Source organism: Oncorhynchus gorbuscha, unplaced genomic scaffold, assembly GCF_021184085.1.
Source record: "Oncorhynchus gorbuscha isolate QuinsamMale2020 ecotype Even-year unplaced genomic scaffold, OgorEven_v1.0 Un_scaffold_141:::fragment_3, whole genome shotgun sequence".
Classification (NCBI taxonomy): Eukaryota; Metazoa; Chordata; class Actinopteri; order Salmoniformes; family Salmonidae; genus Oncorhynchus; species Oncorhynchus gorbuscha.
The window spans coordinates 704,691-718,309 of record NW_025744684.1 but is presented as its reverse complement, the minus strand read 5'-3'; the positions used below and the strand labels follow the sequence as shown (position 1 = coordinate 718,309).

At 43.9% G+C, this 13,619-nt stretch overlaps 1 protein-coding gene across 1 annotated transcript; it reads left to right on the top strand.

The window, feature by feature from the left end:
- Positions 1 to 8: 8 nt before the first annotated feature.
- LOC124017019 (protein DBF4 homolog A-like) lies at positions 9 to 12,653 on the top strand. The gene is made up of 13 exons (XM_046332356.1): positions 9 to 266; positions 634 to 714; positions 809 to 981; positions 8,222 to 8,416; positions 8,554 to 8,604; positions 8,807 to 8,876; positions 8,986 to 9,074; positions 9,169 to 9,214; positions 9,834 to 9,879; positions 10,002 to 10,127; positions 10,429 to 10,552; positions 10,701 to 10,825; positions 11,155 to 12,653. Exons 2-13 carry the CDS (start codon positions 669 to 671, stop codon positions 11,498 to 11,500), a joined length of 1,437 nt encoding a protein of 478 aa, XP_046188312.1. The 5' UTR covers positions 9 to 266; positions 634 to 668; the 3' UTR covers positions 11,501 to 12,653.
- Positions 12,654 to 13,619: the final 966 nt, after the last annotated feature.

The window sequence follows — 13,619 nt, the reverse complement described above, 5'->3', positions numbered from 1 at the left end:
TTTACTTTTAAAAAAGCCAGAAAAAATATGTGGAAACATCGCATTCGAAAGCAATGATAACTTTCAGCAACAACCCCTTTTTGGAATGACGGGATTTTTCGAAGCGGGAAAGAACATCTATGGCACAACAAAATATTATGGCAACAAAGTAATCTTAGCGGAACCAAAACAATTTAAAGATACTATTGAACTTTCGTGAAAATCGGTTGTAACAAATGTCAATTTACGGAAATATATTGTTTTACAAGAGCACAGGCTCTCACGAGGTATATATGAACTTTTAGCCAGTGAGTTAGCAAGCTAACGTTACTTAGTTACATACCACTGCTAGTTAGCTGGCAGATTCCACTTCCTGTAGTTTAAAAAACAGGCTATAAAAACAACGTTTAAATTGCAGTGGTATGGTTTCGTTGCTAGCTAGGGTCTGTTCGTTTTCTTTGAAGTCCTATTTTTCATTTTAAACTTCTCTAACTATAAAAAAATAACTATGTCTATTTACATTACTCCTTAAACTTATTTTTGTTTTATTTTTAAAGCTAACGATTTTATGCAGTTTAGCTAGATAACGTTACAACGGTTAACGTTAGCATCCATTAACTCAGTTTGTAAACATGTCTATTTCTTACAACACAGGAGAATACAATGATATTCTATTCTCCTCTTAAATTATGAAATCTAGACGCACCCAAAAGTCTACAAAACCCCGTTTACAAGGTAAGGGATATTTTTAAACATGTAACTAGCGAACGTTATTACTACGTTGTTGATGAGCCTCATCTGCGAGAAAGTAATTTTGCTACTTTTTCAGACCCCAAACTCGCTGATAAGGGGCACAAGTCAGCCTCGAAAAGCCATGCCAAACCACCATGTGAATCGTATCCTGCCCAAAAAAAGCCTTTCACTGGGAAACTATTCTACTTAGATTTGCCATCGAACAGAAGGGCAGAGACATTAGAGAATGATATCAAAAGGTTTGGAGGGGTAAGTGCATATTTGTTTACATCTGTTAGCGTTTGACATCATGACAGACTGTAAAGTATTATAGCACATTGAATGCCTAACTAAAAGGGATAATCATTCCTGAGCCAGCGAAATAGGACATTTAAATTGACAGGTTGTGTGAATTGTTAATAAGGTGTTGTGTTGACATACTGCTGATCATGGACCATTTTGAAGTGAAATGACAACTTGCTGCCTTTCACACCAATGTGGCTACTGTCTACTTACTGTGGAGGAGGGGTGGCTTTCAGTCTTTTGGAACATAACTTTTTTAGTGATGGCTTCTGTCTTGTTACCGGAGTTGTTATCTCTCTGGTTGACTCACTTTGATACAATATACATGCAGTAAGTTATTGTCCATTTACATAGAAATTAATTTTTGTGAAGTCAGCATACAAACACTACACTATAATACATGTAGTACGGAAAACATTGGAAAGTTAGTACTCAAGTCACACATATTTAAAGTCTGTGGCTTAACTGTCCGACCATGTATTGGGCCTGCATCTGTCCTATGTTCCACTGTTCAGCAACCTGATAGCTGACGCAATCAAGCACAACCCGCTCCTATTCTTGCTGAACAGTGGGACCTATATCTCCTTCCGGAGTGCAGCAGCTCAAAACTTTGTGCAAGATTGTGCGTGTGGGGTCCTCATAGAGACCCTGAAACCCCTTGCACTGCTGCCCGCTGTCATTTCTCTCTTTTCACCACCATTTTAAATACAGTATTTGATTAATACTCTGTCTGGTTCAGGATGGACCTTGTGTGTTCTCTTCCAGATCAAAGTTTATTTGTCACGTGCGCCGAATACAACAGGTGTATGTAGACCTTACAGTGAAATGCTTACTTACAGGCTCTAACCAATAGTGCAAAAAAAAAGGTGTTAGGTGAACAATAGGTAAGTAAGTAAATAAAAACAACAGTAAAAAGACTATATACAGGCTATATACGGAAGCTAAGCTATAAAAGTAGCGAGGCTACATACAGGCACCGGTAAGTCAGGCTGATTGAGGTGGTATGTACATGTAGATATGGTTAAAGTGACTATGCATATATGACGGACAGAGAGTAGCACTAGCGTAAAAGAGGGGGTGGTGGGTGGCGGGACACAATGCAGATAGCCCGGTTAGCCAATGTGTGGGAGCACTGGTTGGTCGGCCCAATTGAGGTAGTGAATGTATAGTTAAAGTGACTATGCATATATGATAAACAGAGAATAGCAGCAGCTTAAAAAGAGGGTTTAAGCTGCTGCTATTCTCTGTTTATCATATATGCATAGTAGTCCGTGTAGCCATTTGATAACCAGTTCAGGAGTCTTATGGCTTGGGGGTAAAAAACTGTTGAGAAGCCTTTTTGTCCTGGACTTGGCACTCCGGTACCGCTTGCCATGCGGTAGTAGAGAGAACAGTCTATGAATGGGGTGGCTGGCGTCTTAGGGCCTTCCTCTTACACTGGTGTAGAGGTCCTGGATGGCAGGTTAGCTTAGCCCCAGTGATGTACTGGGCCGTACGCACTACAGTCTGTAGTGCCTTGCGGTCAGAGGCCGAGCAATTGCCGTACCAGGCAGTGATGCAACCAATCAGGATGCTCTCGGTGTTGCAGCTGTAGAACCCCTTTCTCCTGAGGGGGAAACGGTTTTGTCGTGCCCTCTTCACGACTGTCTTGGTGTGTTTTGAGCATTTTAGTTTGTTGTTGATATGGACACCAAGGAACTTGAAGCTCTCAACCTGCTCCACTACAGCCCCGTCGATAAGAATGGGGGCGTGCTCGGTTCTTCTTTACCTGTAGTCCACAATCATCTCCTTAGTCTTGGTTACGTTGAGAGTTAGGTTGTTATTCTGGCACCACCCGGCCAGGTCTCTGACCTCCTCCCTGTAGGCTGTCTCGTCGTTGTCAGTGATCAGGCCTACCACTGTTGTGTCATCTGCAAACTTAATGATGGTGTTGGAGTCGTTCCTGGCCATGCAGTCATGGGTGAACAGGGAGTACAGGAGGGGGCTGATCATGCACCTCTGTGGAGCTCCAGTGTTGAGGATCAGCGTGGCAGATGTGTTGCTACCTACCCTCGCCACCTGGGGCGGCCCGTCAGGAAGTCCAGGATCCAGTTGCAGAGGAAGGTGTTTAGTCTCAGGATCCTTAGCTTAGTGATGAGTGAACACTGAGCTGTAGTCAATGCACAGTATTCTCACATAAGTGTTCCTTTTGTCCAGGTGGGAAAGGGCAGTAGTCATTTAGGCAGGTTGCCTTTGTGTTCTTGGGCACAGGGACTATGGTGGTCTGCTTGAAACATATTTGTATTACAGACTCAATCAGGGACATTGAAAATGTCAGTGAAGACACTCGGCAGTTGGTCAGCACATGCCCAGAGCACACGTCCTGGTAATCTGTCTGGCCCCGCAGCCTTGTGTATGTTGACTTGTTTAAAGGTCTTACTCACATCGGCTACAGAGAGTGTGATCACAGTCGTCCGGAACAGTTGATGCTCTCATGCATGCCTCAGTGTTGTTTTCCTCGAAGCGAGCATAGAAGTGATTTATCTTGTCTGATAGGCTTGTGTCACTGGTCGCGGCTGGGCTTCCCTTTGTAGTCTGTAATAGTAGCAAGCCCTGCCACATAAGAGGAGCGTCGGAGCCGGTGTAGTATGATTCAATCTTAGCCCTGTATTGACGCTTTGCCTGTTTGATGGTTCGTCGCAGGGCATAGCAGGATTTCTTGTAAGCTAGAGTCCCGCACCTTGAAAGCGGCAGCTCTACCCTTTAGCTCAGTGCGAATGTTGCCTGTAATCCATGGCTTCTGGTTGGGGTATGTACTAGAGGTCGACTGATTAATCAAAATGGCCGATTTAATTAGGGCCGATTTCAAGTTTTCATAACAATCTGTATTTTTGGACACCGATTTGTTGATTTATTTCTTATTATTATTTTTTTTACACCTTTATTTAACTTGGTAAGTCAGTTAAGAACACTTTCTTATTTTCAATGGCCTAGGAACAGTGGGCTAACTGCTTTGTTCAGGGGCACAATGATAGATTTTTACCTTGTCAGCTCGGGGATTCATTTTTGCAACCTTCCGGTTACTAGTCCAACGCTCTAACCACCTGCCTTACATTGCACTCCACGAGGAGCCTGCAAGGCAGGCTGACTACCTGTTACACGAGGGCAGCAAGAAGCCACGGTAAATTGCTAGCTAGCATTAAACTTATCTTTTAAAAAACAATCAATCTTAACATAATCACTAGTTAACTACACATGGTTGATGATATTACTAGTATATCTAGCGTGTCCTGTGTTGCATATAATCGATGCGGTGCCTGTTAATTCCTCATTGAATCACAGCCTACTTCGACAAACCGGTGATGATTTAACAAGCGCATTTGCGAAAAAAGCACTGTCGTTGCACCAATGTACCTGACCATGAACATCAATGCCTTTCTTTAAAATCAATACACAAGGATATATTTTTAAACCTGCATATTTAGTTAATATCGCCTGCTAACATGAATTTGTTATAACTAGGGCAATTGTGTCACTTCTCTTGCGTTCCGTGCAAGCAGTCAGGATACATGCAGCAGTTTGGTCCGCCTGGCTCAATGCGAACTGTGTGAAGTCCATTTATTCCTAACAAAAGCCGTAATTAATTTGCCAGAATTGTACATAATTATGACATAACATTGAAGGTTGTACAATGTAACAGCAATATTTAGACTTAGGGAGGCCATCCGTTAGATAAAATACGGAACAGTTCCGTATTTCACTGAAAGAATAAACGTTTTGTTTTCGAGATGATAGTTTCCAGATTCGACCATTTTAATGCTTCCAGCATTGCGTTGTTTATGACTTCAAGCCTATCAACTCCCGAGATTAGGCTGGTGTAACCGATGTGAAATGGCTAGCTAGTTAGCGGGGTGCGCGCTAATAGCGTTTCAATCGGAGACGTCACTCGCTCTGAGACTTGGAGTAGTTGTTCCCCTTGCTCTGCATGGGTAACGCTGCTTCGAGGGTGGCTGTTGTCGATGTGTTCCTGGTTCGAGCCCAGGTAGGAGCGAGGAGAGGGAAGGAACCTATACTGTTACACTGGCAATACTAAAGTATACTAAGAAGCATTCATTCAAACAGCACATTCATGCGTTTACCAGCAGCTCTTCGCTGTGCTTCAAGCATTGCACTGTTTATGACTTCAACCCTATCAACTCTCGAGATTAGGATGGTAATACTAAGGTACCTATTAGAACATCCGATAGTCAAAGGTATATGAAATACAAATGGTATAGAGAGAAATAGTCCTATAATAACTACAACCTAAAACTTCTTACCTGGGAATATTGACGACTCATGTTAAAAGGAACCACCAGCTTTCATATGTTCTCATGTTCTGAGCAAGGAACTTAAACGTTAGCTTTTTTACATGGCACATACAGTGTGGCAAAAAAGTATTTAGTCAGCCACCAATTGTGCAAGTTCTCCCACTTAAAAAGATGAGAGAGGCCTGTAATTTTCATCATAGGTACACGTCAACTATGACAGACAAAATGAGGGGTAAAAAACTAGAAAATCGCATTGTAGGATTTTTAATGAATTTATTTGCAAATTATGGTGGAAAATAAGTATTTGGTCAATAACAAAAGTTAATCTCAATACTTTGTTATATACCCTTTGTTGGCAATGACAGAGGTCAAACATTTTCTGTAAGTCTTCACAAGGTTTTCACACACTGTTGCTGGTATTTTGGCCGATTCCTCCATGCAGATCTCCTAGAGCAGTGACGTTTTGGGGCTGTTGCTGGGCAACACGGACTTTCAACTCCCTCCAAAGATTTTCTATGGGGTTGAGATCTGGACACTGGTTAGGCCACTCCACGACCTTGAAATGCTTCTTACAAAGCTCTCCTTCGTTGCCCGTGCGGTGTGTTTGTGGATCATTGTCATGCTGAAAGACCCGGCCACGTTTCATCTTCAATGCCCTTGCTGATGGAAGGAGGTTTCCACTCAAAATCTCACGATACATGGCCCTATTCATTCTTTCCTTTACACGGATCAGTCGTCCTGGTCCCTTTGCAGAAAAACAGCCCCAAAGCATGATGTTTCCACCCCCATGCTTCACAGTAGGTATGGTGTTCTTTGGATGCAACTCAGCATTCTTTGTCCTCCAAACACAACAAGTTGAGTTTTTACCAAAAAGTTATATTTTGGTTTCATCTGACCATATGACATTCTCCCAATCTTCTTCTGGATCATCCAAATGCTCTCTAGCAAACTTCAGACGGGCCTGGACATGTACTGGCTTAAGCAGGGGGACACGTCTGGCACTGCAGGATTTGAGTCCCTGGCGCCGTAGTGTGTTAATGATGGTAGGCTTTGTTACTTTGGTCCCAGCTCTGCAGGTCATTCACTAGGTCCCCCCGTGTGGTTCTGGGATTTTTGCTCACCGTTCTTGTGATCATTTTGACCCCACTGGGTGAGATCTTACGTGGAGCCCCAGATCAAGGGAGATTATCAGTGGTCTTGTATGTCTTCCATTTCCTAATAATTGCTCCCACAGTTGATTTCTTCAAACCAAGCTGCTTACCTATTGCCTATCTTCCCAGCCTGGTGCAGGTCTACAATTTTGTTTCTGGTGTCCTTTGACAGCTCTTTGGTCTTGGCCAAACTGATAACAAGTTCAAACAGGTGCCGTTAATACAGGTAACGAGTGGAGGACAGAGGAGCCTCTTAAAGGGCACTGCGTTCATCCACCTCTGGCCTGCTCGCCTCCCTACCACTGAGGAAGTACAGCTCCCGCTCAGCCCAGTCAAAACTGTTCGCTGCCCTGGCCCCCCCAATGGTGGAACAAACTCCCTCACGACGCCAGGACAGCGGAGTCAATCACCACCTTCCGGAGACACCTGAAACCCCACCTCTTTAAGGAATACCTAGGATAGGTTAAGTAATCCCTCTCACCCCACCCCCCCTAAGTTTTAGATGCACTATTGTTAAGTGACTGTCCCACTGGATGTCATAAGGTGAATGCACCAATTTGTAAGTCGCTCTGGATAAGAGCGTCTGCTAAATGACTTAAATGTAATGTAAATGTAAAGAAGAAGTTACAGGTCTGTGAGAGCCAGAAATCTTGCTTGTTTGTAGGTGACCAAATAGTTATTTTACACCATAATTTGCAAATAAATTCATTAAAAATCCTACAATGTGATTTTATGGATTTTTTTCTCTCATTTTGTTGAAGTGTACCTATGATGAAAATTACAGGCCTCTCTCGTCTTTTTAAGTGGGAGACTGGGGGCTGACTAAATACTTTTTTTGCCCCACTGTATTGCACTTTTACTTTCTTCTCCAACACTTTGTTTTTGCATTATTTTAACCAAATTGAACATGTTTCATTATTTATTTGAGGCTAAATTGATTTCATTGATGTATTTTATTAAGTTAAAATAAGTGTTCATTCAGTATTGTTGTAATTGTCATTATTACAAATAAACAATCAAAATCGGCCCATTAGTCGGTATCGGCTTTGTTTGGCCCTCCAATAATCGGTATCGGCGCTAAAAAAAAATCATAATCGGTCGACCTCTAGTATGTACGTACAGTCACTGTGGGGGACGACGTCCTCAATGCACTTATTGATAAAACCAGTGACTGATGTGGTGTACACAATGCCATCGGAAGAATCCCGGAACATGTTCCAGTCTGTGATAGTAAAACAGTCCTGTAGTTTAGCACCTGCTTCATCTGACCATTTTTTTTTACTAGACCGAGTCACTGGTGCTTCCTGCTTTAATTTTTGCCTGTAAGCAGGAATCAGGAGGATAGAGTTGAGGTCAGATTTACAAATGGAGGGCGAGGGAGAGCTTTGTACGCATCTCTGTGTGTGGAGTACAGGTGATCATGTAACATGTTGATAGAAATTGGTAGAACTGATTTAAGTTTCCCTGCATTAAAGTCTCCGGCCACTAGGAGCGCCGCCTCTGGGTCAGTGGTTTCCTGTTTGCTTATTTCCTTATGCAGCTGACTGAGTCTGGTCTTAGTGCCAGCATCTGTCTGTAGTGGTAAATAAACAGCCATGAAAAGTATGGCTGAAAACTCTAGGCAAGTAGTGTGGCCTGCAATTTATCACAATATACTCATCTTCAGGCGAGCAAAATCCAGAGACTTAGATTTCGTGCACCAGCTGTTGTTTACAAATACGCACATACCCCCCCCGCATCTGACCCGGTGTCTCTGTCCCCTCTCAGACGGTGGAGAAGTTCTTCAGCAAGGAGATCAAGTACCTGGTGTCTAATAAGAGAGAGGCCAGGTATGTGCAGTGTCATGGCCGCGACCCTCTTGTCCCAAGCCCTGACTCTGGGCACAGCTCCCCCCACCCTCGCCCCCATCCCGGCAGCCACAGAGACAGCCTCAAAGGAAGCTCCCAGGGCCAGGGAGACATGGTGAGCCAACTATTCCTCTCTGTGTCTGTCACTGGTATCTGTATCTCAGTGGGATCATTTTCCATGATATGCTCTAAAACTGAAGCTATCCATATATATATTTATCCATCTGTCCCTATCTCTCTGGTATTTGACAGGTGGTCATAAGCAGGGGCAAGTCTTTTGTGAAGAGAGTTGTAAAAGAGCAGGTTTGTTAATTAAGATCCTCACTAATGAGTTTGGCAACCTATTTCCAACCTAATGCCACATGTTACTTTTATTGTTTCTGACTGATAGTCGTCAGGAACTTCAGGAAAGTTTGCACTTTGGATCGAAATGTTTATTCATACTTCAGGAGATACTTTGGATTTCAGTTCTTCGGTTAAGATGTTCATTTGTTTTACCCTGTAGGTGAGAATACATGTCAACGAGATCCTGTCCAATGCTCTGGAGTGGGGAGTGAAAATCCTGTACATTGATGGTAACATGTCTTTTAATTTGTTTGATAAGAAATGTTGACATAATGCTTATTATGACAATGATACTTTCGTATGCCAAATTCTTTTTTCTTGAATTTCCTTCAATTCCAGATGTAATAGCTTATATGGAAAAGAAGAAAAGGAATGTTAAGTATACTGCTGAAAAGCCAACCGCAACCACAGCTGCTGTCAAGAAAAGTGTAAGTCATGTTTCTGGACTTATATTTTGACAGTTCTTTCCTGGAATAACATATCACTTACACCAGTCTTGTGTGTTATTCCTTACTAATGTAGGCCAAAGGAGAACCTATAGGAAAACCAGCCTTCCAGAAGTATAAGGGTAAATAATGTCCTGCTGCATGTGACTCTGTTGTCTGTTTACTGCTTCATCACTGTGTTATTGTTATAGAGAACTTCTAACACCTACGTATATCGTCTCAGTAGATTAAGGTTGATGTTAGTAGTGGTTGTACGATAACACTGGCACTCACTGGAGGTCGGTGGCACCTTAACTTGTTTGGGATAGGGGGCAGCATTTTCACTTTTGGATGAATAACGTGCCCAGACTGAACTGCCACATACTCAGTCCCAGATGCTAATATATGCATATTATTAGTAGTACTGGATAGAAAACACTTTGAATGATGTCTGTGAGTATAACAGAATTCATATGGCAGGCAAGAACCTGAGAAAAAATCCCTGGATGTCGCTGGGCCAATTGTGTGCCGCCCTATGGGACTCCCAAACACGGCCAGTTGTGATACCGCCTGGACTCGAACCAGGGTCTGCAGTGACGCCTCTAGCACTGCGATGCAGTGCCTTCGGCCCATGTGTTTGATGCCATTCCATTTGCTCCGTCCAGCCATTATTATGAGCCTGCCTCCTGTATATCATTATGAGAAGGTATTTGACCCAGACATAGACACAGTCTCTAATGCTTTGTTCTGTGTTTTACTCAGGTGGAAGGATCCGTAAACCCTTTGTAAAGGTAGTGGACTCCAGCAGGTGGGTCTATAAAAGAGATGAGACTCCAATGTCTGTAGTATTGACATATTAAGGCAATTCTTATTGTCATAAGTTGCTGTTTGAGCATGTAATATAGCATCTATCTTATGTCTCTCTGCCAGACATTACCGTCCAATTTATCTGGCCATGCCGAACATGCCAGAGTTTAACCTAACGTCAGCTCCCCCCTGCAGTCCATTCTATGTAGAGGACCAGGAACACTCTGGGAAGAGACCTAAAGAGCACAGGTATGGAGTCTAAATTCACCAAACGCCTCACCTTTCTTAACCCTTCTTGTTGTGAACATAAAGAAAATCCACCGATTATAGAATAAGCAGGTTATATTCCCCTGTCTTGGCATTTGTGTTTTGCCTGATTCACCAAAACATCCATCTTTTCCTACTGTTGTTGATGGGGATTGCTACAGCAGAAAACGGTTATGTATTGCTTAGCACCCTCCGAGACTAACTGCTAAGTCTCTGTTGCTAGGCAACTATATGCGATTGAACTCTGACCTGGCTATTACTTACTGACCTATGGGTGTCTCAGGAACCGAGGGGCGAGAGTGTCAGCCAGTGAGGAGAGGGGGCAGGACCGGGCCAGGAGGAACAGGAAGAAGAAACGTGGAGGCTACTGCGAGTGCTGCACGCTCAAATACAACAACATCAAAGCTGTGAGTTAGAATACATCTGTTTAATGTATGTAAACTTAGTTAACACGTGTTTATAACGAGGACCTAATCATGTACAAAAGGCCTTCTGTACTTGATGTAGTGGTAGCAGACGTTGTGGTAATGCTTGACTTGTGTCTGTATTCTGCAGCACCTGCGGAGTGAGCAGCACAAGGCCTTCTCCAGAAGTGATGAGTACCTGGTGGTGGACAGGCTCATCACCACACTGCCCTTCAACTTCAGTCACGTCAAAACAACACAAACTCCAACCACAAGGTACAGTAGTCTTACATTTTTACATTTTAGTCATTTAGCAGACGTTCTTATCCAGAGCGACTTACATTTTCTAAATTCCCCATGAGAATGGAGCCCACAACCCTGGCGTTGCAAGCACCATGCACTACCAATTGCCCACACAGGAGCAAAATCTACCCAAATCAAAAGTAAAAGCACACATATTGAATGCTGTTCAGTCACATGCTTGTTAGGAAAACTAATGCAATGTTGTGTGGAACATTTTGCAGATTGCCTGGGGGGTTTTTTCACTGCTGATTTTCTATGTTGTGCTGATCACCACATCTCTAAGTAATTTTTTGTTCCCATAGGTCAAAGTACAGCATAACCTCCCTGTTGTGTGTTCCTGGACCCAGCATACAGATGGAGGGAGGTGTGGAAACCAAAGAGCTGAAGGGGGGATTAATGTCCCTCTGGTCTACTCCAGTGGAGCCCCCTCTCTCCCAGAGTGTGGAAAACCCCTTGGAACAGCCTCGGAAGCGCAGCCGAGGAGCCCCTGTTCCCCACAGCACCAGCGAGGGGGAGAAGAGGTGCTCTTACGTCCCAGACAGACCCCAGCCCAAGCACAGATCCCTGTCCTGCAAACAACGCTGCCAACAGGGATCCCCCCCGCAAGCACCCCCAGAGGGCTGGGCTGAGTCAGACACCTGTGTCTAATGCAGAAATAGACCCTTCTACCCTTGACTCTGTCGCTAACCCCAGACTTTCCCATCAGGGCCAGAGAACTCACACAGACAAAGATGGCCGCTCTTCATTTAGTCACACAGAGGATTTACAATGTGGCGATCCAGCTGGACGTGTGAAGGTCCCTTCCAGTCAGCACAAGGTTGCAGGGCCTTCAGAACACCACAAGCTCAGAGCTTTAGAGGAGAGGGAACTGAGTCATGATACGTTGGCTGGGGATACTCTTCCCAGGAATACTGGGGGTGTTCCGGAGCTCGAGGCAGGTGACACGGAGACACACACCCCTCCTCCTGCCAGGATGTTACAGAGGAGGGTCAGGGATTACAGACGGAAGAGAAGGAAAGTTGAGAAGCAGCGGACTGCTCAGGAGCAGGAAAAAACTAGCAATGTTCCCAGCAGCTCTCTGCTGAACCTCTGGCAGTTGTTCCACTCCAGTGAGGACATGGAGTGTGAGTTCAGAGGCTTTCCCAGCTGTTCCACTCCAGTGAGGACATGGAGTGTGAGTTCAGAGGCTTTCCCAGCTGTTCCACTCCAGTGAGGACATGGAGTGTGAGTTCAGAGGCTTTCCCAGCTGTTCCACTCCAGTGAGGACATGGAGTGTGAGTTCAGAGGCTTTCCCAGCTGTTCCACTCCAGTGAGGACATGGAGTGTGAGTTCAGAGGCTCTCCCAGCTGTTTGACTCCAGTGAGGACATAGACTGGGAGTTCCAGGCCTTCCCCAGCTAGAGAGGGAGGGGAGGGGGGGTGACCCAGAATCTTCCCAATATGAGCGCTAACCTGTTACGGACTCCGTACGCACTTATTGTATGACAGTTTCATTGAGTGACATAGCAGATCTATATGTGAACCCATTGACTGTGGCTCTTTAAACCTATGACTTCTATAAAGGGAATAGTTCCCTTCAGGTTGGGAGGGTGCTGGCGCGACACTGTTGTGTTGATTTATGGCAGCTTCTAGTCTACCTGGCTATTTTACAATGACTGGTTTTATCTGGAGAACAGGCTGAAGCACTATCCCCAGTTCTGTACAACGCCTGCATGTGTTCTGGTGTCCAGAGGAACTGCATGGTTGTGTTTTTGGTATGTGGTATTGTACTTTTTTTTTTTATTAAAAGGGATACAAACGAAGGTTTTCTATTGAATTATTACATTTCCGTACGTATTGTACAGGTGAAAAAGGTATCTACGTGACGTCTGTTTGATAAATGAAAGACTACCTAAACCGCTCTGACATGTCTGTGATCAGTTGAATGAGCACATTCTCATAGATAAGAGTACATAGCTCTGACCCTGGACATTTACATTTAAGTCATTTAGCAGACGCTCTTATCCAGAGCGACTTACAAATTGGTGCATTCACCTTATGACATCCAGTGGAACAGTCACTTTACAATAGTGCATCTAAATCTTAAAGGGACAAGCTGTCTTACACAAAGGAGAGGACTCCCTCAAGGCTAACTTGTCATAAAGCACATTGTCCTCTTATACAGCCACCAACACAGAGAGACTCTGAGACAAGGCGAGAGGGATTACTTCTTTTTTCCCTCCGTAACAGTAATAAAGAAGTGTTTGCACCTTCTCATGTACTGAATGCATCTAGAATTCACCTCAGCATAACTGAAGGAGAAATGCATCGGTTTTCTAGACTTTCCTTATTTGTGTGCCTGTATTTAGCATAGTACTCTTGTTCTCCCTCATTTCTTTAAAATGAATGCACAGGTCAAATGGGAGTTGCTATGTGGCGCTGGTGATTGGGGACTGAATATGAGATGCAATTTAAACTTGGCGTCTGGGCTGTAAACAGGCAGGGCCGTGCACAGACCTTTCGGGGGGTATGTGCTAAATAAAAACAATCTGCTCTGCGGTTACAGACTGACAGTTCAGTTCCAGATATGGAAAACCTGGAGGGGCTCTCGCTGTCTTATTTTATATCCACAGAGTTATAGCTGAGTCGTTTCAAACATAGGTTAAGGATTCTCTTTGCTTACTTTAGGCACACACACACACATTCCTTCTTCCACAATGGTTATCATTTCCAATACCCCTTGTCCATGCTACATAACCTCTTTCTTAGGAACTAACATTATTACGCCA

What these genes read in the sequence shown, in the direction of transcription:
- LOC124017019 (XM_046332356.1), top strand. Translation starts at nt 669, where the DNA reads ATGAAATCTAGACGCACCCAAAAGTCTACAAAACCCCGTTTACAAG. An exon ending in ATATCAAAAGGTTTGGAGGG is followed by an intron (nt 982 to 8,221) that starts GTAAGTGCATAT and finishes GTCCCCTCTCAG; the next exon opens with ACGGTGGAGAAGTTCTTCAG. An exon ending in AATACAACAACATCAAAGCT is followed by an intron (nt 10,553 to 10,700) that starts GTGAGTTAGAAT and finishes TGTATTCTGCAG; the next exon opens with CACCTGCGGAGTGAGCAGCA.